Consider the following 25104-nt stretch of genomic DNA (forward strand, 5'->3'; position numbering starts at 1 on the left):
TATGAAAGGGATGCGGTGGCTCAGTGGCTAAGACGCTGAGCTTGTCGATCCAAAACGTCGGCAGTTTGGCGGTTCGAATCCCTAGTGCCATGTAATGGAGTGAGCTCCGATTTCTTGTCCCTCCTTCTGCCAACCTAGCAGTTCGAAAGCATGTAAAAATGCAAGTAGAAAAATAGGAACCATCTTTGGTGGGAAGGTAACAGCGTTCTGTACGCCTTCAGCATCTAGTCATGCCAGCCACATGACCATGGAGATGTCTTCGGACAGTGCTAGCTTTTGGCTTTGAAACAGAGTTGAGCACCGCCCCCTAGAGTCGGGAACGACTAGCAGATATGTACGAGGGGAATCTTCATGTTTACCTTAGCAAGCATATTAATGCAGCATCCCAATTTCCCTGCTGAATGGGGTTGGGGACATGACTTTATGCATTTAACATACCCAACAAAACAAATGTGTCACTTTTAAACATTTTTGTCCCTATGTGCAAATGTGCAGCATCCAAGAGTGTAATAAATAATTCAGTCTATCATTCATTCATGCGTCGTGTAGCAGCTGCATTAGAAAAACGACATGCAGTACATTGATGCTTTCAAAACAAAACTGGCTCCACTTTTATCCTGCAGTAGCCCCACTGAAATATTGTCCAGTAATTTACCTACTGCTACACTTTCAAACATGGAAAATATAATATGAGCGTGACTGTGTGTGAACTCAGAATATTGACCTGGGTGAAAGGTGAGACCTGCATGTAAATTGATAAAACAGACTGGACCGTTGAGTTGTGTAAGGAGATTATTGGTCATCCAGGCCATGGTTGTCCCACAGGTGCTTTTTCAAGACTTACGGTATTTATTTATTTTTTTGAAGACATTTCACTTCTCATCCAATAAGTTTCTTCAGCTCTGAGCCAGTTGCCCCTTGTAAAAACACCTTTGGGGCACCCTTGAATTGGCTTTATTTTTTGTCTTCTTTTAACACCACAGGTTCCACAATGCCATATTTTACAAATAAATAGGTGTTTATTAAATCTGCATTATGACACTACAGCAAATTAACAATAAATATTGATTAAGTATGCATTTATTATACATAATATAGGAATAGGGAAGAACATCACATACATGCTTGTCTGCTATCTTTGGCCATTCTCACAGGCAAAGGCACAGTTAGCAGTGAAATAAAAATAGCTGGGTGTCTGTTTCATGAACGACTTGCAATATAAATTATATATGTTGGGAGTCACAGCTATTCTGAACTTGCTCATTATTGTTAAGTAGTGGTAAAACTACAAGTTTCTCGAGGGACTAAATCTATCTGGTCCCTTGATTAATCCAAGTCGAACCAATATGGCTTTCTCCAAATCCAAAAATTCTACATAATTTTGACTGGTCTGTTCTTCCATTAACTCTCTTGATCGCTGACCACCAACCATTTTCTGCAAAGAGAAGATAAGAATGAAGGAGAAGTGGGGAAGAAATGATAAGTTACTCTACAAAACAGGTGTTTTCCCCCACTCTCACCAGATTCCTGAGACGATACCTATTTTCAAAATAGCCAGCAATATCGTCTGATAAATGTTATTTTTGAAGTAACTTAGTACTCAAGAGAAGTCTATGGGACTGGGTGGCTATAATAAATTTAAATTAATAGTAATACCGTGTTTCCCCAAAAATAAGACAAGTCTTATTTTCTTTTGACCCCCGAAATGTGCAGTTGGCCTTATTTTCAGGAAGGTCTTATTATTGTTGATGTGCAGGAGGCGGCGAGCATAGTCACCTCATGGCGGCTGCTGTGTTGCAATACTTTTGGGGAGGGCTTATTTTAGTGCATGCACTCAAAAGTCCAATTGGGCTTATTATCCAGGGAGGTCTTATTTTCAGGGAAACAGGGTAATATTTTAGGACAGCCTTCCCAGCTTGAGGTCCTCAGAAGTGTTGGGAATACAACTTCCAGAATTCCTAAGCAGCATGGTTATGGGATAGGCATCTTGAGATCATACCGGTAGTTCCAGTTTGGCTGGAGAGCATTGTGCAGGTAGCCCTCGACTTACAACCAGTTGCAACTGCACTGAAAATAGTAGAACTGATCCTCATACTTACAAGTATTGCAACATCCCCCTCAGTCATTCAATCAAAATTTAGGCGTTGGCAACTGGCATGTATTTATCCCAGTTGCAACATCCCAGGATCAGATCCTCACCATCTGTGAGAGGTCAGTAGGGGTGTGCATAAGCGCACCAGCGTACCTAGTCCTACTGTCCTCATTTATTTGTACCCATTTCCTGTGTTCTTATTCATGATTATTCTTATTCCTGTTATCTTTTACGAGTGACAAACTAACTAAATAAATTTGTGACCTTCCCAGCTGACTTCTGACAAGCAAAGTTGTTCACATCACAACCGCAATAATTCTCTTAACAGCTGACAAAAAAGGGTGTAATATCAGGCACAATTCATTTAATTATCACCTTGGTCAGCAATGAAAATTCTGATGTCGATTGTGGTTGTAAGTCAAGGACTACCTGTACAATGTGATAGAGACAATTATAGGAACAAAATAAGAAAAGAAAGCATACTAGAGACTCGGTACCACTTTTGTCTTTTCTGCTTTCAGAAATTCAAAATAAAGTATGGATTGACTGCAATTAACCCAAACCATCATTTAGTTTTGGATTTATTAAGATATACTAGTATTGTAGCTATATATATATATATATATATATATATATATATATATATATATATATATATATATATATATATATATATATATATATATATATATATATATATATATATATATATATATATATATATATATACACACACACACACACACAGTGACGTGCGGTGAGGGTTATGGCTGGGGAGGCTGGTGACATCATCAGGAAGGTGGGGAATGGGACCACGTGTGCAGCACACGTGGTCTCATTCTCCGCCTTCCTGAGTGAACATTAAGGGGACCGCGGCGTAGCATTGCTTCCTCCACCGGCACCAGTCCCTTCCGCCCCCCACTCCTTCAAGGTCTCCCACCAACCCAAAGCCCGATCCCCAGCTTCCTCGGGCAAGGTTTGAGCGGGGTGAATGGGAAAGCAACGAAAGGGGCTGCGCTTTCACCCCGCTCAAGCCTTGCCGCCTGCAGCCACCGCCCGCCCTCGCTGCCCCTTTCGTTGCTTGCCCGCCCGCCTCTAAGGCACGGCAAAGCCTCCTTCGCCCCCCCCAGCGCGCGCCCTTTTTATTTCCCGCGACACCCCCCCCCATTTCGGGAAAGCTTTCCCCATTGCCTGGGGGGTGAGGGGGGCAGCTCCTCTCCCCCCACTCCCTCCGTCCCTGCCTCTCTCCTCAGCCCCAAAGCTCCGTCCGCGCGACTCACTTCCAAGGCGGTGGCTGCTCCATCCCGCTCTGGCTCTGGAAGCGACCGAAGATCAGGCTGCGTCGCTCGCTCGCTCGGCGGACTGCTTCGGCGCCATTCTGGCTACCTCCGTCCACCTGCGCCCGGGAGCTGCGGAGGCAGAAATGTTATCGGCCTCCCGATGACGAAAGCAAGCGACTGGTTCGTCATCCGGAGGCGCCGACAACATTTCTGCCTCCACAGCTCCCGGGCGCGGATGGACGGAGGTAGCCAGAATGGCGCCGAAGCAGTCCGGCGGGCGAACGAGCGAGCGAGCGAGCGAGGCAGCGAGATCTTCGGTCACTCGTCCACCGGACTGCCTCGGCGCCATTCTGGCTACCTCTGTCCATCCGCGCCCGGGAGCTGTGGAGGCAGAAATGTTGTCGACGCCTCCGGATGATGAACCAGTCGCTTGCTTTCGTCATCGGGAGGCCGATAACATTTCTGCCTCCGCAGCTCCCGGGCGCGGATGGACGGAGGTAGCCAGAATGGTGCCGAAGCAGTCCGGCGGGCGAACGAGCGAGCGAGCGAGGCAGCGAGATCTTCGGTCACTCGTCCACCGGACTGCCTCGGCGCCATTCTGGCTACCTCCGTCCGGCCGCGCCCGGGAGCTGCGGAGGCAGAAATGTTGTCGGCCTCCCGATGATGAAAGCAAGCGACTGGGTTCGTCATCCGGAAGCGCCGACAACATTTCTGCCTCCGCAGCTCCCGGGCACGGCCGGACGGATATATATAATATTACATATATATAGTATATAATATTATATACTATTATTCCATGAAGAGAGGTGAGGCCCTGCCTCCCTTGCCTCCACTGACCGCACGTCACTGTATATGTATGTATGTATGTATGTATGTATGTATGTATGTATGTATGTATGTATGTATGTATATATATATATATATATATATATATATATATATATATATATATATATATATATATAATGTTGTATTTGTGCTGATAAAATAAAGGGAGACTAGTATAGATCCATTTCGAGCTATTTAGCTCTCATCAGCTAGCCATACCCTTACTGGGATTCGAACCTGGGCTGTATTATACACTAGGCAAGAGTCTTAGCCACTATGCCACAGGCTTCTCCTCCTTTATCAGCTGAGCCAGGGAAATAAGTATGTGTTTGTGTTACAACCCCTGGTATGCCCAAATATGGGAGGGAGCTCACTCCTCCCTCTTTCTGTCCTTTCGGCTCATCACAGAAAACCATCCAGGCAGAAACCCATTTTTTTTAATGTTGCCTTTTTATATTTGTGTTGTATTTGTGCTGATAAAATAAAGGGAGACTAGTATAGATCCATTTCGAGCTATTTAGCTCTCATCAGCTAGCCATACCCTTACTGGGATTCGAACCTGGGCTGTATTATACACTAGGCAAGAGTCTTAGCCACTATGCCACAGGCTTCTCCTCCTTTATCAGCTGAGCCAGGGAAATAAGTATGTGTTTGTGTTACAACCCCTGGTATGCCCAAATATATATATAAATATATATAAATTTATTATATATATATAAAAAAATATATATTCCCATATTTGGGCATACCAGGGGTTGTAACACAAACATATATATATATATATTCGTAGATTTTCACGGGTGTAGGTATGCTGGTTTTGTTGCATTCAGGTCTTTTCCCGTGTAAGGTTGAGATTGTCTTTGCAACGTTTCGGCAGGATCACACCTGCCATCTTCAAGCTGTGGGCATTTTAAGCCCACAGCTTGAAGATGGCAGGTGTGATCCTGCCGAAACGTTTCAAAGACAATCTCAACCTTACACGGGAAAAGACCCGAATACAACAAAACCAGCATATATATATATATATATATATATATATATATATATATATATATATATATATATATATATATATATATATATATATATATATATATATATATATATATATATATATATATATATATATATATATATATATATATATATATATATATATATATATATATATATATATATGAATTTTTTGGCTGCAGAGAAGAATAGAAAACCTTGTAAAAATAATGATTAATAAAGGATTAAGTGCAATGAAAATTGTTACAAAAAACATGGGTCCTAAGGATATTCAATTGGCCACAATCCCCTACACCATAAACACACTTATTTTAATTGTACTTTTTCATAGTTCACTTGCCAAATAAATTTGCAAATTAAATAATATTCATAACAGCCTTATCTTAGTTTTTCAGTCTCTTAAGAACTTACCGTTCTCTTCATCATCTTTTCATACTCAAGTGCCACCCTTTCTTCATTTCTGAATTCCTGCCGCTGCTCAAAATACTCCAGATGTTTGACTTCTCGCTCAAAGTAATGAAGAACACTGGAACGCTGCCATTTGCAATGTATGTTTAATTATGATGAGCATGGTTTGTCCATTCATAAAAACATGCTTATCTTTATACAAGAACTGAAGAAACCTGAATACTATCTGGCCTGCATTTCACAGTGGAAGAATAGGATATAAATGTGAGAAATAAAAATAAATGAACATTTTTGTTAGACTTGGAGAATAGGCAAACCAGTGCCATCCAGATGTTTTCAACAACAATCTTGCCAGTAAATTTTGTTAAAGGATGCTTAAATCCAGAATATCTGGAGAGCACTATTTGCCAAATCCAAGAAGTGTAATTGTTCACCAGGATAGAAACTGGGAGATGGTGAATTCTAGTCCTGTCTTAGACATGGAAGACAATGGAGTGACTTTGGGCCAATCACTGTCTCTCACAGAGTTGCTATTTGGAGAAAATGGGAGGAAGAAAGATTATTAGGTATGATTACTGCCTTGAGTTATTTATGAAAATAATAAAGGCAGGGTATAAATAAAAATATTAAAATCTAGTTGCTGCAAATGTGATCGTTTTACTGATCATTTGAAGCTCTCCAAATGCTGTTCAGGCACTTTCTTACTGTATAGTTGACTGATACTATGGTTTATATGTAATGAAATTCTTCATCTTTTAAAGATGAAGATTTAAAATGGAAATTCTCTATTTTATAACTTTTAATAGTCACCCACAAAAATGTATGAAATGAGTTACAAACCTCATTGGTGGAAGGGTGAATTAAAGACCACGAAATTTCTAAAATATGCAAGGTGCCAAAATCATCAGCAACTGCTAGGAAGTGTTGCTTTGCTGTAGGAGAAGACAGAAAATATTATTGCGGGTGAAAACATACAATGTCTAACCATTGGTAGAACCATTTGCTTTCATTATTGATGTTGGTGAATAGGTGTGAAATGCTCATTTCCCAAACACACTCTTCCACTTGTTCCCCAAGCAAATGATACTAAAACCTATTAGATTGATGTAACCTGGTAAAATATATTGATTCATGACTTTGGAATAGATTTGGCAGATTTTTGCTCATAGTTAAAACTCTTACACACAATTCCAATGATAAGTCAATCTGATTTATACTCTATAGTAATGTTTCTCAACCTTGAAAACTTTAAGATGAGTGGACTCCGAAGAGTTGAAGTCCACTCCTTTTAAAGTTCTCAAGGTCGAGAAACAGTGCTATAGAGCATTTAATTGAGAGCAAATATTTTAACATGAATACATAGCATATATAATGGTTGGGTCAGAAACCTAGGTTTTAATTGCTGGAAAGTGGCAGAGGCTAACTCACAGAATGAATTACAAGTAGTCCTGTAGAATTTCCATTGCTAAGTGATGCGGTCGTGAAGCTTGAAGTCCCGCAGCTACATCACTTAGCCATGGCAACCCTGGTACCCTCCCAACTCTGTTCTGCACCCTGCCTTTGTGAGGTAACAAGCAGCACCATAATGTGTGGTTCTAGCAGGGGTGGGCCGCTACAGGTTTGCCCGGATTCAGGAGAACCCGTAGCTAATGTTATGACTGGTTCGGAGAAACTCCAAACCCCACCCCTGGCTGGCCCCGCCCACCACACCTCACCACTGCCATACCACCACGCTCCTCCCAGGAGTCTCTACGCAGTCCGTTTTGGATGCGAGGTAACTGCAGGACCTGCGTGGAAGCTCAGGGAGAGGGGAAAATGGGCCTCCTGAAAGGCCTCTGGAGTCTGGGGAAGGAAAAACCGCCCCCCTCTCACTGTAGGGCAGGAGGCCAACTAGCCCACGCCCACCATGGCCACGACCCCCAGCAACCGAGCAGAAAACCTGTTGCTGAAATTTTTGAAGCCCACCCTGGCTCTAGGGCTGCTTGCCATATTATTATTTATTTAAAATGTTATGCCGCCTATCCTCCCTGAAAGGTGGCTCTGGGAGGCTCTTGGGTTGTATAAAAAACGGCAGATGCCCCAGCCCACCAGGTACTATGGAGCAAAGCCCCAGTCACTCCAAGCCCTACTCAGTCCAGTAGCAAAGGGTGAAGTTCCAGTCACAGCTCCCTTGCCACCCCACACTCCAAGGCCCATGCTACCTCATATTTCCCCACCCCAGCTGACCATCACCATCTAACAGTGTTTGACCTCAGAGGAAGATTCAACCTGGAAATAAAGAGGAATTGTTCCGATAGTGAGAATGATTAATCAGTGGAACAGTTTGCCTCCTGGAGTTGTAGATGCTCCATAACTGGAGGTTTTCAAGAAAAAATTGGACAACCATTTGTCCAAGATGGTATAAGAACTGCTCACTTGGGCAAAGGATTGGACTCCCAAGCTCCCTTCCAGCTCTATGATTGTATGATCTTGTTGATGCTGATGAGGTGTGCCCAGCAAGGCAGCTGTAGCAGCACAAGACCTCCTTCCCAGATCCTATGAGGAAACTGCTGCATGCCACCTTGGGAGGAGAGCCTTGCCTGGCCAGCAGCAGCCCTGCAGAAGGCCACGCTGGGTATGCTTGGTTAGCAGCAGGAGCAAAAAGAGGGCAAAGGTCAGCTGGGAAAGGTGGAGTGCAGGGCAGTGACGGCTGCAGAGTGTAGGGGGTCAAAAAGGTAGAGATGGAATGGGGAGATAGGCAGGTAGAGGAAGTTGAAGTGCCCCTGTGGCTGGGGGGGGGGGGGGCACCAAGAGCCCAAAATTTGATCATGTAACAACGGCGGTGCTGCAATGGTCATGACTTCAGGGACCAAGCCTAAGTGACATTAATTCAGCAGCACCATAATTTTGAACCTCATTGAGCAAATGAACATAACCTGAGGAATACCTATATGCCTAACATAAGAGCCAGTTTGGTCTAGTGATTAAGGCACCAGGCTAGAAAGCAGAAGACTGTGAGTTCAAATCCCATCTTAGCCATGAAAGCTTTTGGGCCAGTCACTCTCTCTCAGCCCAATCCACCTCACAGGGTGGTTGTTGTTTTTCGTGGGGAAAACAGAAGGAGTAAGGTGAGTGGGATATGTTCGCTGCCTTGAGTTATTTGTAAAAATGATAAAGGCGGGATCAAATAAAATGAAAAATACTAAGCCAGAAGGATGAACGATTAACAAATGTAATGAGTCTTACCATCTATCTCTGTTTATGGGCTGACTAGTTAAATGTCCTATGTTTATAAATTAATATTTTAGTATTTAGTTTTTGTTCCAGTCAAATGGCACCAACATCCCAGATTTATAGATTTAACTATGGAATTTGGAGTTGGGAATTGAAGTCTACACATTTTAAAGTTTCCAGGATTGAGGAATATTGGGCAAGGACATATTTGCTATTAAGTCAGCCTTATGGTTTATTATGACATACTGTATAAATTCGTCTGTGACTATGTGATATTTTTGCATTCCACATCATAGTTATACTGTAACGGAGATCCAATGTCTTTTTTTAAAAATGAAGAGTCACTTGGATAGAGTGAAAGCTAATGTTAAATCAGCTTTACCAATTCATTTTTCCAATTTTTTTCTGCCTCTTGCCTCATGCCTCTTCTCTTCATAGAATTCAAGATAGCATTTCTGCTAGTATAACTGTAACTTCTGAAGCACCATTGTTCAATCATCTTATCAAGTTTTTATTACATGCATTTGTGTGTAATATATAGCTTTTCTCTAAGTTTAATTTATAAGACTCGCATCTTGACTTGTTCTCTATTTCTACAACTATTACTATTGTTATTTTGCTAAAATTAGTCATCTCCTTCCTTCCTTCCTTCCTTCCTTCCTTCCTTCCTTCCTTCCTTCCTTCCTTCCTTCCTTCCTTCCTTCCTTCCTTTTCTTAGCAGCTCAATCCACCTTATAATCATCTAAGAATTTGATATTTTCTGGGTTTTTTTCCAATATTGTCTTGCTACTTGGCAGCATCTCTTCATTCACATGCTGCTAATTGCTAAGAAAGATTCATTGCAAAATTATATTTTATGCAGAAAAATGCAATTATAGCAAACTGTACTGACGTACAAGAATACATCCAAGGCTTAATACAAGTAATATGTGCAATGCTGATATTTTGGGTCTGAGATGCTTCATGGGTTTTCTCCAGTAGGTCCCAAATATCAACATTTCCATCTTCTCTCCCAATAAAGAAAACTCCAGGTCTTGATAAAGACCAATGTCCAACAGTATATCTCTTTGCTGCACAGTTTGACTTAAGGAGTGGTCCACCCTGAATTAAAAACAAAAGGAACAATTCTTAATATTTTCTTAACTATTTGCCATTGTGGCTCTCAAAAATCTTACTGTTAGATACTCCCTCCCCCCCCCCCCGGTGTTGCAGCAAGACAATAGTAGTTTCCACTCAGGTCCTCTCTTTTGTATGGGAACAGAGAGGTCCCTGATTGGCTGGAGCGCTGGACAGCTCCCCTTTAAAAAGGGAGCTGCCCGACCATGCATTCAGTGGTTGCCTGTCCTTACCAATAAAGAGCTGTTGTTATCGCTAGCCTTTTGTGCCTTTCATTACCCGATCTAACAGTTACACTGTACAAAGACAGAATTCCATATACTTCTACAGTTTTGCTCCTCTAATTATAACATCTTAAGTTCTATAAATTTTGGTTTATTTTGATGACAATAAGTTTCTAAAAATTAATTTAGTGAGAATGGCAAAATTTGCCCGAAACCAATCTTAAAACCAAAGCTGCTTGCTTCTATATAATACATATACTACAGATACACAAACACACACAATACATAAGAAAATTAAGCCCTGGCAAGAAGCAATATCTGTTGGTTTTTTTAAAATCTCAATGGATTTCATTACCAGCAATTCTGCCACCTCCTCTGTAAAGATAGTACTATAGTGAAAAGTTTAAGTAAGTTTTTAAGGTGCAGAGCAACTTCTAAGTTCAAAGGAGGCTGCAACGTGTTTGTGAACCTCTGAGTTGCCCTCTTTTTAATTTTTGATCTGCAACGTCTTTTTAGAGATTTCTGATTCCAAAATCTTTACCGTAACACCTTCTTTCCATATTGCAAAATTCCAGCCTCCGATTGTGAGAATGATATCTTTGAAAAATGGTGATCTTTGCACAGTGTGAACAAGTCCATCATGAATACTGTGTACGTTAGATGGTTTCTGGCCTGAAGCAGGAGGGGGGAAAAGGTAAGCTTTTATATACGAATACAAAATTTTATCATTTGTATTTACTTGTTACATCTGTTTTTCTCTCACAGGGTTGGGCTAAGAAACTGGCCCAGATTTACTCAATGAATCTCCTGGCTGAGGGTGAATGTTAATAACCCTTACCTCCTTATTCCTAATCCAGTCCTTTAAAAGCTGGCGTTATACTCTGGTTCACTCCATTTATCCTCCTAGTTCACATGGATGTTGTCAAATGTTCAACATAGTTGAGGCACCAATAGAAGGGAATAGTTGTAGTTCAGATCTTGCAGATGTTTCATTATCTAACCATTTAATGCTGCTAGTACTGACAATGTTAGGTAATTGTGTAATGAAACATCTGCAAGAAAACAACCAAGCTCAGAGAGCACCATGGACCATTTATAATTAAATCATTTCCCCATCAGGGCAGATCAGGATGAGGTGTTCTCATCCAAATTAGCCTCTAGTACCATTACACTTATTTTAATTGATGATTAAGTATTGCAAAAATGGATTGTCGATTCATTCTACTCTAGACTCCTTAGGACTATAGCAAAAGACATTGATTATGCAGTGGTCTTTAAAAAAATATACTATACTGAATGTTCTTTGTTCTACTGCTTTTTGCTCCTTCCATGGGATCCATGGTGATTTGAAAACTGTTTAATTGTCAGCCTTCACAAATCTGTTCTCTCAGACTGTTTGAATTTCAAATCTAGGCTGACTGTGATATCATGTGAATTGAAATCCATAACTTCTAAAACACAGCAGGCTGGGAGAAGCTACTATTAGAAGTATTTTAGTGATTCTACCTTTCTATATAACCCTTTGACTTTATTCTATCATCATCTTCTATCTATCGTCTGTCTGTCATCCATATAGTATTATTGTCTGTCTGTCTATCTATCATCTATTCCATCTATATCTATCCTATCATTTATGTTTGTGAACCCGCCTGGGTAAAATCAGCAGTGACGTGCGGTGAGGGTTATGGCTGGGGAGGCTGGTGACGTCATCAGGAAGGCGGGGAATGGGACCACGTGTGCAGACCACGTGTGCAGACCACGTGGTCTCGTTCTCCGCCTTCCTGAGTGAACATTAAGGGGACCGCGGCGTAGCATTACTTCCTCCACCGGCACCAGTCCCTTTCACCCCGCTCAAGCCTTGCCGCCTGCAGCCACCGCCCGCCCTCGCTGCTCCTTTCGTTGCTTGCCCGCCCGCCTCTAAGGCACGCCAAAGCCTCCTTCGTCCCCCCCAGCGCGCGCCCTTTTTATTTCCCGCGACACCCCCCCCCATTTCGGGAAAGCTTTCCCCATTGCCTGGGGGGTGAGGGGGGGCGGCTCCTCTCCCCCCACTCCCTCCGTCCCTGCCTCTCTCCTCAGCCCCAAAGCTCCGTCCGCGCGACTCACTTCCAAGGCGATGGCTGCTCCATCCCGCTCCGGCTCTGGAAGCAACCGAAGATCAGGCTGCGTCGCTCGCTCGCTCGCCGGACTGCTTCAGCGCCATTCTGGCTACCTTCGTCCAACAGCACCCGGGAGATGCGGAAGCAGTCCGGTGGACGAGTGACCGAAGATCTCGCTGCCTCGCTCGCTGCCTCGCTCGCTGCCTCGCTCGCTCGCTCGCCGGACTGCTTCGGCGCCATTCTGGCTCCCTTCGTCCATCCGCGCCCGGGAGACGCGGAGGGAGAAATGTTGTCGGCGCCTCCAGATGACAAACCAGTCGCTTGCTTTCGTCATCGGGAGGCCGATAACATTTCTGCCTCCGCAGCTCCCGGGCGCGGATGGACGAAGGTAGCCAGAATGGCGCCGAAGCAGTCCGGCGAGCGAGCGAGCGAGGCAGCGAGATCTTCGGTCACTCGTCCACCGGACTGCTTCCGCATCTCCCGGGCGCGGATGGACGAAGGTAGCCAGAATGGCGCCGAAGCAGTCCGGCGAGCGAGCGAGCGAGGCAGCGAGATCTTCGGTCACTCGTCCACCGGACTGCTTCCGCATCTCCCGGGCGCGGATGGACGAAGGTAGCCAGAATGGCGCCGAAGCAGTCCGGCGAGCGAGCGAGCGAGGCAGCGAGATCTTCGGTCACTCGTCCACCGGACTGCTTCCGCATCTCCCGGGCGCGGATGGACGAAGGTAGCAAGAATGGCGCCGAAGCAGTCCGGCGAGCGAGCAAGCGAGGCAGCGAGATTTTCGGTCACTCGTCTACCGAACTGCTTCCGCATCTCCCGGGCGCGGATGGACGAAGGTAGCCAGAATGGCGCCAAGACAGTCCGGTGGACGAGTGACCGAAGATCTCGCTGCCTCGCTCGCTCGCTCGCCGGACTGCTTCGGCGCCATTCTGGCTACCTTCGTCCATCCGCGCCCGGGAGATGCGGAAGCAGTCCGGTGGACGAGTGACCGAAGATCTCGCTGCCTCGCTCGCTCGCTCGCCGGACTGCTTCGGCGCCATTCTGGCTACCTTCGTCCATCCGCGCCCGGGAGATGCTGAAGCAGTCCGGTGGACGAGTGACCGAAGATCTCGCTGCCTCGCTCGCTCGCTCGCCGGACTGCTTCGGCGCCCGGGAGACGTGGAGGCAGAAATGTTGTCGGCCTCCCGATGACGAAAGCAAGCGACTGGTTCGTCATCCGGAGGCGCCGACAACATTGCTCCCTCCGCGTCTCCCGGGCACGGCCGGACGGATGTATATAATATTATATATAGTATATAATATTATATACTATTATTCCATGAAGAGAGGTGAGGCCCTGCCTCCCCTGCCTCTACTGACCGCACGTCACTGAAAATCAGAGAAGGAACAAAATAAGATGAGCTAAATCTATTTTATTCTAAGGCTACATTAATCGTCTGAAAATACAGACTTCCCACCACCATTTTTAACTGCTTGATGCAGCTATGGTTAGGGTAGATTTTCTTAAGAGAGGCAGGAACCCCCAGTGGCTTAATAGTCAGATAATGATCTGACTATTAAGCCACTGGGGGTTCCTGCCTCTCTTGTCTGATCGTTACTTAGACAGCACATCTTTCCCCCTAGAGCATTCCCATTTTCCATTATAATCATCTATCTATGGTTCTGGGCACTCACAAGTATAAAAAGAGATGGAAAGTTCATAAATAGGTCGTATGACCAAGATTCCTCCCACACTTTCTCCAGCATGATTTCAACTTTCCTGGCTTGGGAGAAAAACCCGGTCTTTAATAACTTTGATTTCACTGGGAGCCCCAGTTTGCTGTAGTGGTTAAGGAACCAGCCTAGAAACCAGACAATTATGAGTTCCAATCTTACAGCCTGCTGAGTGATCTTGGGCCAGTCATTCTCTCTCAACCTAGAAGGTAATAAGGTAAAGGTAAAGGTAAAGGTTCCCTTTGCACATATGCGCTAGCTATTCCCAACTCTAGGGGTTGGTGCTCATCTCCGTTTCAAAGCCGAAGAGCCAGCGTTGTTCGAAGACTTCTCCGTGGTCATGTAGCCGGCATGACTAAATTCTGAAGCTGCACAGAACGCTGTTACCTTCCCACCAAAGGTGGTTCCTATTTTTCTACTTGCATTTTTATGTGCTTTCGAACTGTTAGGTTGGCAGAAGCTGGGACAAGTAACAGGAGCTCACTCTGTTACGCAGCGCTAGGGATTCAAACTGCTGAACTTTCTGATCGACAAGCTCCGTGTCTTAGCCACCGAGCTACTGCATCCCTTTTAGAAGGTAATGGCAACTACTAAAAAAAACCAACCTTTGCTGAGTAAACTGCAGGAGTAGTTCAGACAGTTGGGAAAAGTAAAAAAAAAAAAAATCTATCTTGAAGAGTTCCACCACTCAAAAAAGAATTTAATTGAGGGCCGCCATGAGAATCTCTGGAGAGAGATCATTCCATAAGGAAATCCTGGCTTCTGGTCCCATTAGCTGACACAGCTATTCATGGGACCTTAAAAGCCAGCTAGCCAACTGATCTCACTGAATATCATCTGATGGTAGAAACCACAGGGACCAGTTGTTCTTCAAATAACCAGATCCTAAGTCAATTACTATTGTATTCAGACAACTATTTTTTAAAATATTAATTCAAAACAACAAGGTGATCCATGTTTACAGGAATCCAACATATAAGCTGTGCTTTACAACTTAGTTTTTTTATTTTTTGAAAAATTCACTATCTGGGTCCTACAGCCGTTTTAGAAATATTGAGAAATTTAAGACATACTAAGCAATCTTCCTGAGTCACCGTCTCTTTCCATCTTCCAGTCTGAATAAAGAACTTCGCCGTCCTGCCAAATGCCACAAAAATGTAATTAGCGAGGGAAGCCGAAGTTCAGAAGAAATATAAGTTACATAATTTGATCGCCTTTGAAGTTTACAAAACACTTGCAAATGGAAAGTATTTTCTTCATTATCTTGACTTTAGATCTTTGCAGTCTGAAAACTACCATGATTTAGTACTGATAATTTAAAAATATGCTTTATAATACAATCCCTTTTTTAAAAAGAATTTTTGGCAAGATACTTGTATTTATGGCCAAAACAACAAAGCCTTTAATCTATTCTATGGACTGTCTGAAAGCTCAGTTTTCTTAAATCTGATAAAAAGCTCTTTTCATCTTGGATACATCCTCACCAGCTATTTAATGGGCTCCATTATATTTCTGAAACATATTTTTAGAATAGTGAATTTTGCAATTGTTTGTTAAAATGGGAAGCAGCATGAGAAAAAATTAACAGGATGAAAACCTATTTTAGTTATATTTACTTTACTGCATCATGTTTTTCATGTTCATATGGAAGTCAATCACACTGTGTTCTGGGGGTGGGGGACATATTCAGGGGTTGGTACAGTGAGATTTATAGCCAGAAATTAGTCAAAAGACTTCACAAAAGGGATAGCTTTGAAAGAAGAGAGGACTGTCTTAGTGTTATGCTTTTAAAAAATAGACAACAGTCTTCTTTATTAATTCTTTGCATTGTGATAATGAAAATGTGGATTCCACATACAGCAAAAATTATATCATTTCACATAATATGAATATATTTGATACTCAAGAATAAAGACTTTTAAACTTGAATGCTGACAAAACAGTTTGCACTACATTTCTTACAATTACACACAATGTATACAATTAGCATGGTTAGTCTCTATTTTCATGCAGAGGACCTACTGATGGAATTCCAACTATCCAGTCTAGTCTACTAAATTAATAGTGGACTAATTACAATAGTTTAACTAAAGTAGATTAAAATTAAGTTGCCTATGAGACTGTTAGACAGGCTAGCAAAGGTATTTCATAAACAGAGAGAGAAACCATACTTGCTACAAAGACATAAGTTTTGATAAATCAAAGTGGGGAATCCCCTGCCCAATCCCAAGAAAGGGATCTGGCTGATCTAAAATAATATTCCCCAGTGTTATTCATGTGAAATCTGAGATCCAGTGTGACCAGAAGCTGATCTTTAGTGACCACTTATAAAAACCATTTCCACAAATTTCCAATTGTACAGCCCTAACCAGAAAAGTCCAAATGTACCATCATTTTGTCTTCTTGCTTTCTTTGCTAATTTGTGTATTTGTTGATGCATCAATAAAATGCATATTCTAAATGGGAGTTGTTTTATAAGCTCAATAATAACGTCACTTGCCTTAGATTTTCCAACACCATTATAATGGCAGCAATTACTTTTATCCAGGGTAACTGTTTTTTAATGTTGTACGCCGCCCTGAGTCCTTTGGGAGAAGGGCGGCATATAAATCCAATAAATCCTGAAACTGTTTTGAGCAGTGTTATTGAACACAACTCCTCTGTTTATAGAAAAACCCAGCCAAATAGAATCTAACCCCGTGCTGAATTCTAGCAACAGTAATCAAACCCATATATGGACCTATATAAATAGATTCACAATAACTCGTTTTTCTAATGCTGCTGCTTTGTAATAGGAATTCATTGATCAGCTCACAACTTTTCTGTCCAGCATTCTCCGATCCTCCCATCTTTCTGAAGATAAGCAATCAATTTGCATCCCAAAGAAAAACTTACTTCAGTTCCAACAAAAAAGCTGGTATTTATATTTTCCAGCAGCTTAAGAGGTTTCATCATTGAGCCCTGAATCTCCGCATATGGAATTTTTTCTATGGGTGCCTCTTTGCTTTGCTTGCTTGGGAGGGATGTTTTGTCTACCAAAGAATTGGAATAAGATGACTGTGAGTAAAACTTACATAATGAATTATTTTTTCATTCATCAAAGCAAGTTAGAGGACTGGGGAAAGAGAGATGTTTTTAAAATGACGTAAGTGAATGGGAAACTGATTAGCTTTCTTATTCAACTATATAAATAGCTCTGCATAAACTGAGGGCTTACTAGTGGAATGTTTCAGGGAAGCTCATGGGTTCCTGGCCTGGCAGAGAACAAAAATAAAGAAACTTCACAATCTTCAGTTTGGAAGACTTATAAAATACTTTTGCATTATGTATTTATTTATCAAATTTAGAGAGCTACCTATCTCTGAAGTGTGTGACTCTGGACAGTGTACAATTAACGATTCTGGGTGTGGCACAATAATTAACCATTAGGTACAAAACTCTAGGAATATGGAAGGCGGGGCTTGACGTCGCAACGACACGACATGCAATTTTGGGGCTCTAGGATTGCTGTCGATATCTCTGTTCGTGGACAGTCCTTTTGGACCTAAACTGTTCTGAAGGAACAGTGATAGAGAAGAGCATGTCCTGCTGATCTAAGGGGCATTGCAAAGCCCGATTGATCCAGGAGAAAGCTCTTTTTGCCAGCTACAAGAGAAGCAGCCAAAATGGCTGCAGAACGTTGGGACAAGCCTCTGAAACAGAAGCAGTACAGGAGTGTGTTGAAATGGTGAGAAACTTTTTTATTATTAGAGAAGGGAAAATCCAAAACACTTGGAATTTAAAATAAAATTGAAGACAGAAGAAAATAAGCGGCGAATTAACCCTGGTTTAAGACTATCATGTTATCTTTTCTACCTTAACTTTGTTTGTTTTTTACGGATGGACTTTTTATAAATGCTTCTTACTTTTAAATTGGACTGGCCTCTTTTTTTCCTTCTTCCTCTATACTTTTTCCATTTTTTGTATTTGTGGATTAAAAGCTTCTTCTCTCGTAAGGCTTGGACAGAGTGTAATTTTTAAACATTTTTTTACCTCTCTCGGAACTTGGTTTTACAGAGAGAGGCAAAAAGAGATGGAAAAGAGTTTCTGCCACCTAGTGGCTAGAGGCTTGGCAATATCTGATAAAGCTATAAGCTTTGTTTACTGAAAGGGTCAGTGGAAAAAGTTTTGTTTATACAGGTGTTCCTTTGAAGGAAAGAGAAAGCTTTGACTCCACTGAATTTGTTTGAAACCAAAAAAGTCTCAGATGTTTTGGCAGTGTTTATAACCTAGAAAATGGCACAATGTGAAGAAGAAAAGGCACTAACTTTGCAAAGAATTTTCTTAGAAATTAAAAAAGTTTAATAATTACAGAGAGAATTGAAAAGAGACTTGAAATTATAGATCAAAATACAGAAAGTACAGGGACAGTTATGAAGTTTGAGGACAGAGCTGAAAAAATAACAGAGACATATGAAAGCGATAAGAAAATTGTTGACACTGACAGCAAACTGAGAGTGGAGGGAAATGACGTGTGAAATACGGAAAGGAAAAAGAGATGAACTGGAACTTTATTTCAGATGTCAGAAAATAGATGAAGAAAGGAGAGAAAATTTGGCAGAAATAATGAGAGTAATCTCGGCAGAAGCACTAATGATAATAAAAGTTAAGCTGATAAAAAGAGCAGATAGAGGGTTTCAAATTCTTATAAGACATGCAATGAACAACAAGCTCTTAAGAGAAGCCCACATAAGACTTATCAAGAAAACACTTAGAATACAGACTTTACAAATGGCAAGAGATGTTGGACTACACTATCTCTGGAAGGATACAGGATGATGAAATGAAATGTCACAATAAATTTTAGTTAAATATAGTTAAAGTTTGAGTGCTATGTACAACTTAATAATAGCTATAGTCAAATAAATGATTAATAATGATAACAAAGCATTTGTATATACTAGATTGATAATATGAAATCTTATACAAACTGTATGTGAGGATTATGGAGATTATTCTATATAGAATAGAATATAAAGATGTAATATCATTGGATGATTTCAGGATGATGTAATAAAATGTCATAATATAAATTTACTTCAAATTTAATATGCCTTATGTTGAAAGAATGTAATAATAGCTAGCCTTAATGGATGTTTAATAATTATAACAATTTGTATACATGCATATTAGATTGATGATACTGATAAGGGGGGGGGAATGGAATTGAAAATTATTAGAGAATGTTATCAATGCTAAAATAATAGAATGACTTAGAATAGGAGGAAGCATAATAACAATGTATACAAAGATATCTTGATTGTCAATATGTGAATTTTGATAAAATTCAAGTGATGACTCTGGAAAGGACACAGAAAGACCTTGTAACCAATCAACACACTGTATGTAGTTGAAGAGGCTTTTATATTATATGTGTTGTGTGTTTGTGTTTGTCTGATAATAAAAAATTTATTTAAAAAAACCTCTAGGAATATAAATTGTACTTAATATTATCTACTAGATAGAAGCTCAATAAAACCAAAGTTCATAATCAAGATCCAATCAAGTTCAATCCTTTATTTGCTTAGACCTAGTGGACAGAATCTTGCCAAACTCAAGCTATAAGCATTTAATTTACTAAATATACCATGAAAGATGCTACAGTATGGCAACTCTGAACCAATTCCCCACTTCCCCATCCAACTGAGGACTGTGCAGTCTCTTAATCTGGTCCTCTATCTGGAAAAGCTCTGTGATGTCAAAGTGTCCCCAATTCCTTCTACAGGTACACTTTCCATCACACCTTACAATTATTGTTATTTATTAGGAAATGGAAGCATCCACAGAGGGACTCAAGGGGTCAAATGATGAATGTGGAATTGCACCGATGCAACACAACCTTTGTGTCTTTTGTACCTCTATCATGTTGCAGTAAATGTTTCTATTAGGAAGCCATATTGATCATTTGGGTAAGATTTTTCCCTTTTGCTATTCACTCTGCCACACAGTTATAAATTATGCTAATTATTGATATATTTCCCCAAAACATAAAAATTGTTTACCTTGAATTTTGGTGTGATAGTGCTCTTCTCTGAAGCTAAATCTTATTGGACTATATTCAGCACTTGTATCTGCCTTGGGCAGATTGATCTGGTTTAGGATTTTAGAAAAGTTGTTTAACAAGATGCATAATGGAAAAAAACAGATATGCTCATTGAAAAACAATGCCACAAACCTATTTATACTAACACAGTTATTTTAAAAACACAGTGTTTGGGTTCCAAATATAGAATACAAACCAAACAATATTATTCTAAGATAATTTATGATTCCTAGCTCATAATAATCATAGATACTATTAATTGATGGTATAATTAGCATCTGACTCCTTGATTTGTTTCCATTTTTAACAATATATTTTAAAACAATATGAAAGGACAAACTCTGAAGAATGTAATGCTATTAAATCTTCTAAGATCAGTAACCATTTAATTATTTTTTCTTGTAATAAAGGTTGGCTATTTCCTGTTAAGATAAAGCTATTTTGGTGCATTGCATTTAAAGATACTATAGTACTGTTAAATTTTTTAAAAAGATATTTCACATTAATTAAAGGTCACAAATATATATGTATTATATAACTCATATAAAAATATTGTTGGCTTTGAAAGAAAACATTCGGCATTCAACAAAAAAATAAATAAAGCTTTAACATAGGTAATAACTTGAAACCAAAAAAAGTCATGAATGGGCATGACCAAGCCATATGAGTTAGAGAACTCCCTTGCAATAACAACACACAAAACTTGTTATCTAATCTTCTTAAAACATTATTTAAGGAGCTCATTAAACATGGTACAAGATTTTTTAATGATTAACTTTATCCTGGTGGAATGGTTTTAACTTCACCATCGTTAAACTAACCGCTTTAAAAAAGAAGTGGACAGGATACCCCAGAGAAAGAATAATAGGAATGAAAGAAGCCCAACCCAAAATGTATTTTTAAAAAATTCATAGCTCCCTTTATATTAGGCAAATGTTATAACTGATATACTAGAATGAATTTCATTCTAGCCGTAGTAGAGATTAGGGGAAATACAAGAAAAATGTTTATTCTAAAGCTGATTCCTGGGTGTATACTCATTTGCATGCTAGTACTTTAATTTTATAACAACATTTAGTTTTCTAGTTGCTTTCCTGCCATAGAAGATGAGAGAAACAGCATCAGGGAAACTGTCAATGAGGACTACAGGAATTGGTAGTCCAGACTGAATGCTTGTATATCTGTAATAGGACAGGCTAAGCCTAAGGGCGACGTCAGGTGTCAAAAGAGGAATCAGCCTGGAGTCATGTTCTTATAAATAGTCTAAGTTAAACCCCTTTTGAATTCTGTTAATTCTTATCTAGCACTCATTTAGTGCTGACCATTTGTTGAGTAGATTCTTGTGCATAGGCATAAATCAGTTTAACTAATACTTATTCTGTGGTCTTGATCCTTTGTGAGAACCACGGTGCTCTAAACAGGACCGAACTTTCTTAAATAGGCTTAGAATCCAGCTGGCACAAAAATGGGACAGAAGTAGCTTAAAGCTGCAATGTGGAATTGCCTAGATATTTTTCAAAAATGGAGGGCTAAAACACCAGTTCCAATAATAGGAATTTCCTCTCCCCTTTTCCTATTGGATAATCACAATTGAAAATTGAAAAAAAAATGCTGTATTTTTCAAACAAAATACCCATCAACTGAGATATTGAAGAATAATCTAGTCTAGTGCCATATGGAATTGATAGAAAATGTATCCTTTTGCATATTTTAAAGTGACAATTAAATTAAATTGTCTCCATATGTCCACTAAGTTAAATTTCTGGTGATATGCATGGAGAACATTTCAATTTGGGGGCAGTTGAATTTTTTCCATTGAGTTTTTTTCAATTTGTTTCTAGATTTAAATTGACAAAAAAACCAATTATCTGGATGACCTGTTATCCCTGGGTTTTATAAAACAATTATACAAAACGATATTTCATTGTTTTATAAAAAATTATCCACACCATCTGGCAATTCCTTGCATTGCTTTCCCTTTCTCGATGCCTTTGGGAAAGTAAGATTCAGCTTCCCGATTTCTGGCATATGGAGATCACACACGATCTTCCATTGTAGCAATGTTTCAAGCTATTCCTATATGAATATCAAATTTCCTCTTTTAGGGGAGAAGATGAAAAGACTAAACATTAGGCTGAGATGATGCAGCTTCCCTACAGCTTAATCATTCTTTAAAGTTCTCTGCACGTCTCTGCTGTACCTTTATGATAGGTTTCCAGGCAAGGTCTAGGTGTTTGAAGGTGGTAGGCACATCAGGTGGAACATTAATAATGCCCTCTTCCTTTTTCTTCTCAGCTGAAGATTGCAAAGTAGGCCTGTAAGCTCGGAGATCCCAAACATATATTGTGCTAGATAGATGGGAATAACAATAAAACTGGAAGAGTGCTGGGTTGTCTTTTGTATGTAAACTAAATCTGAGTATTTGAGCAGTTTCTACTATATCTAATCAGTATCCAAACTAAGTAGATACAAGAAAAAAAATATGCTATAATGTTTGACAGTCAGAAAGGATATTAATAGTCTTTATTATGGCCTGCCAACCAGTCTTTAATGCACTCTAAGCCCATGATGGCTTGGTGGCATGCCAGCCATCTGTTCCAGCACACATGCGCATGCCAGTCAGCTGATTCTTTGCCCTCCCCAGGCTTCAGGAAAGCCCCCGGAGCTTGGGAAGGGGTGCATGTGCATGCTTGGGGAGGGTCTCGTGCACATGCGTAGGTTGGTAGGGAAATTGGGCACGTGCATGTGTGCGATAACACGCACACGTGCAATTTTGGCACACCATAAGAAAAAGGTTCGCCGTCACTGCTCTAGGCTGTTGTCTCAAGACCCGGGAACCACCAATAATTCCTTTTCTCCTCAATCAGTCTCACATTATGAGAGCAGGGCTAACAAATCTGAATTGCAAAATGTCAGATGAATATAAGATGGCAGCAGATAAGAGGGGATCTATTTAATCTCTCTTTCTTCCATGTACAGTCATCCAGACCTTTACAGGTCATGTTTAGTAGCACTATTTAAGAGGGCAGCATAGTAGTGGTGTTTTTGAAAGGACCTTTGCTCATCTTCAGATGCTTCATGCCCCATGTAGTCATCTAGGTAGTTCCTTCAATATTTAATGCTTAAGATGACATTAGTATCAGATGACCAGTACGTGAATCGGATGCCCAGACTGAGCATTGCTTTGGGTGCTTTCAGCAGTGCTTTGACTGCTTCCAGGAACACTTGTCAGAATGGGTAAGTGAAGCAAGTAGTTCCTATGGCAGGAGATGTCAGCAACAAGCAACAACCATAGATAGTGTCTATGAAGCCTCAATGGCAGCAGTGCATCAGAACTAGGAATGGGTCCTTCTGAGGTCTTGGCCTTCAGCAGCTAATGATCATGCTGACTACTGACACTGGGGCTGCTGTTTCTGTGGTTCTAAGCAGGACCTAGAACCCCAAAAGCTACAAGATCCCCTGGTGATTTGCCCTCTATGACATGTAAATTGCCATCAATTTGGAGCAGACATAATTTTAACTGGAAAGTGGAACAAAGTGAGTGTAAGCCAGCTTTGAAAGTTTCTTCACTTAGGCAGCTCTTCTGGTACCAATGGAAGGGTGAAACATTACCCAATCATTAGATCTCTCTTTTTAGGATTTTTTTATAAGTACTCTGCTCAAATGTTTAGAATGTTTAGGAAACAAAACACTTTCAGGCAGTAAAAGAAGTTGAAAACCAGATCCCAATGGTGAGATGCTACTACTATGTTTCAGTAGAGCTTGAACAACCATCTGTCATGGGCGCTTCAGTTATCCAGAGTAGAGGTTGGACTCAATGGTTTAAACAACTTTTTTGAACACTGGCTCTATAAGACTAAAAGTTACGAAAGACTCTAAACTCAGCTGCAAGGGTGCAAATGTTTCTGTCCCCAAAACCCCAATTGTTCTCTAAAAGAAGAAACAATGTTCCATAACTAGAATGTCTGCAAGGAAGGATAAAAAAAGTCATAGTCACCATGACCAGATGATAGAACCTCTGCCTCCTTTTTATATGAGTCATGTAAAAAAGGAGTAGGGCTTTAACCACAATTGCTCAGTCAGTAGCTTCCTGGGCTGTTTTTTTGAATCACCCTACACTGACTGATCTCTTTTTCTAGTACAATTGAACTTTGCAAGTGACATTTCTTTGAACTGTTCAAATGGCAATTCAGAACACTAAGATGGATACTGGTTCTATTTGTATTTGAATTGGAATTGGTATCTGCTTAACAAAAAAAATGATAATGGACTGGGGAAAATATGAAAAGAACAAGAAAAAGTTGTGAAATCAAAGAAACAATGGATTATTTATATCCTGCCTCTCAAGTTTGACATCATTACAATCCTGGTTTGAAGATATATTTAAATCATACCTCTCTGACCAAATCACTGGAAACAGTGACATAAGAATATAGAATATTTTTGCTAATTTGGGCACATAAAAGCTAATAGGAGGAGGGAACACACAGACATATAACTGTATCTTTATATAATATTTTGTTTAAATAAAATATTACCAGTCTGGTGAACAGGTCATCAGCTGCACACAAATTCCAGCTCTGTTTTCAAAAACAGTACCCATCCTGTTGACCTAAGAAGGATTAAGCAAAATACCATTTCATATTAGAAACAGGAAAATAACAATAATTAAAAAAAAAAACCACCACAAAAGAGATAGATGTTGCAGGATGGGCAAACTCAGAAGTTGGATGCGGCAGTGGCCAAATGTGGAGATTGTGTTTTTTTGGTTTTTTGGCCAGCTATTGCATTCGCCTAGTTTATTAAAGGTTGTACAATATTTCCAATTAAAAGAAAGCAGAAATCCTTACCCAAATATTCTAGAAACATTCATGTTCATTGACCATATTTAGAAACACCAGTTTTGTAACAGGCTTGCTAATTTGTTAAACAGCCAATTGTTCTTGGTCCACTGATCACCTTACTTTAGTAGAAAGTACAATAATAGTAACATCAATTCCCAGGTGAGAAAATAAAAAGTGAACATACTGCACATTAC

At 40.5% G+C, this 25104-nt stretch overlaps 1 protein-coding gene across 1 annotated transcript in view; it reads right to left on the reverse strand.

Moving 5' to 3' along the window:
- Nucleotides 1-1027: 1027 nt before the first annotated feature.
- Nucleotides 1028-25104, reverse strand: part of DNAI3 (dynein axonemal intermediate chain 3) — a 56028-nt gene continuing 31951 nt past the window's right edge. The window contains exons 14-23 of the mRNA XM_081946620.1: nt 24605-24678; nt 22267-22414; nt 20026-20113; nt 16880-17016; nt 15058-15121; nt 10717-10847; nt 9732-9936; nt 6463-6554; nt 5626-5748; nt 1028-1435 (exon numbers count right to left, since the gene is read on the reverse strand). Coding sequence (XP_081802746.1) covers nt 1286-1435; nt 5626-5748; nt 6463-6554; nt 9732-9936; nt 10717-10847; nt 15058-15121; nt 16880-17016; nt 20026-20113; nt 22267-22414; nt 24605-24678 — 1212 coding nt within the window. The 3' untranslated portion in view covers nt 1028-1285. The remainder of the gene's footprint in view (nt 1436-5625; nt 5749-6462; nt 6555-9731; nt 9937-10716; nt 10848-15057; nt 15122-16879; nt 17017-20025; nt 20114-22266; nt 22415-24604; nt 24679-25104) is intronic.

Source organism: Natrix helvetica (assembly GCF_964273705.1).
Source record: "Natrix helvetica genome assembly, chromosome: 3".
Classification (NCBI taxonomy): domain Eukaryota; kingdom Metazoa; phylum Chordata; class Lepidosauria; order Squamata; family Natricidae; genus Natrix; species Natrix helvetica.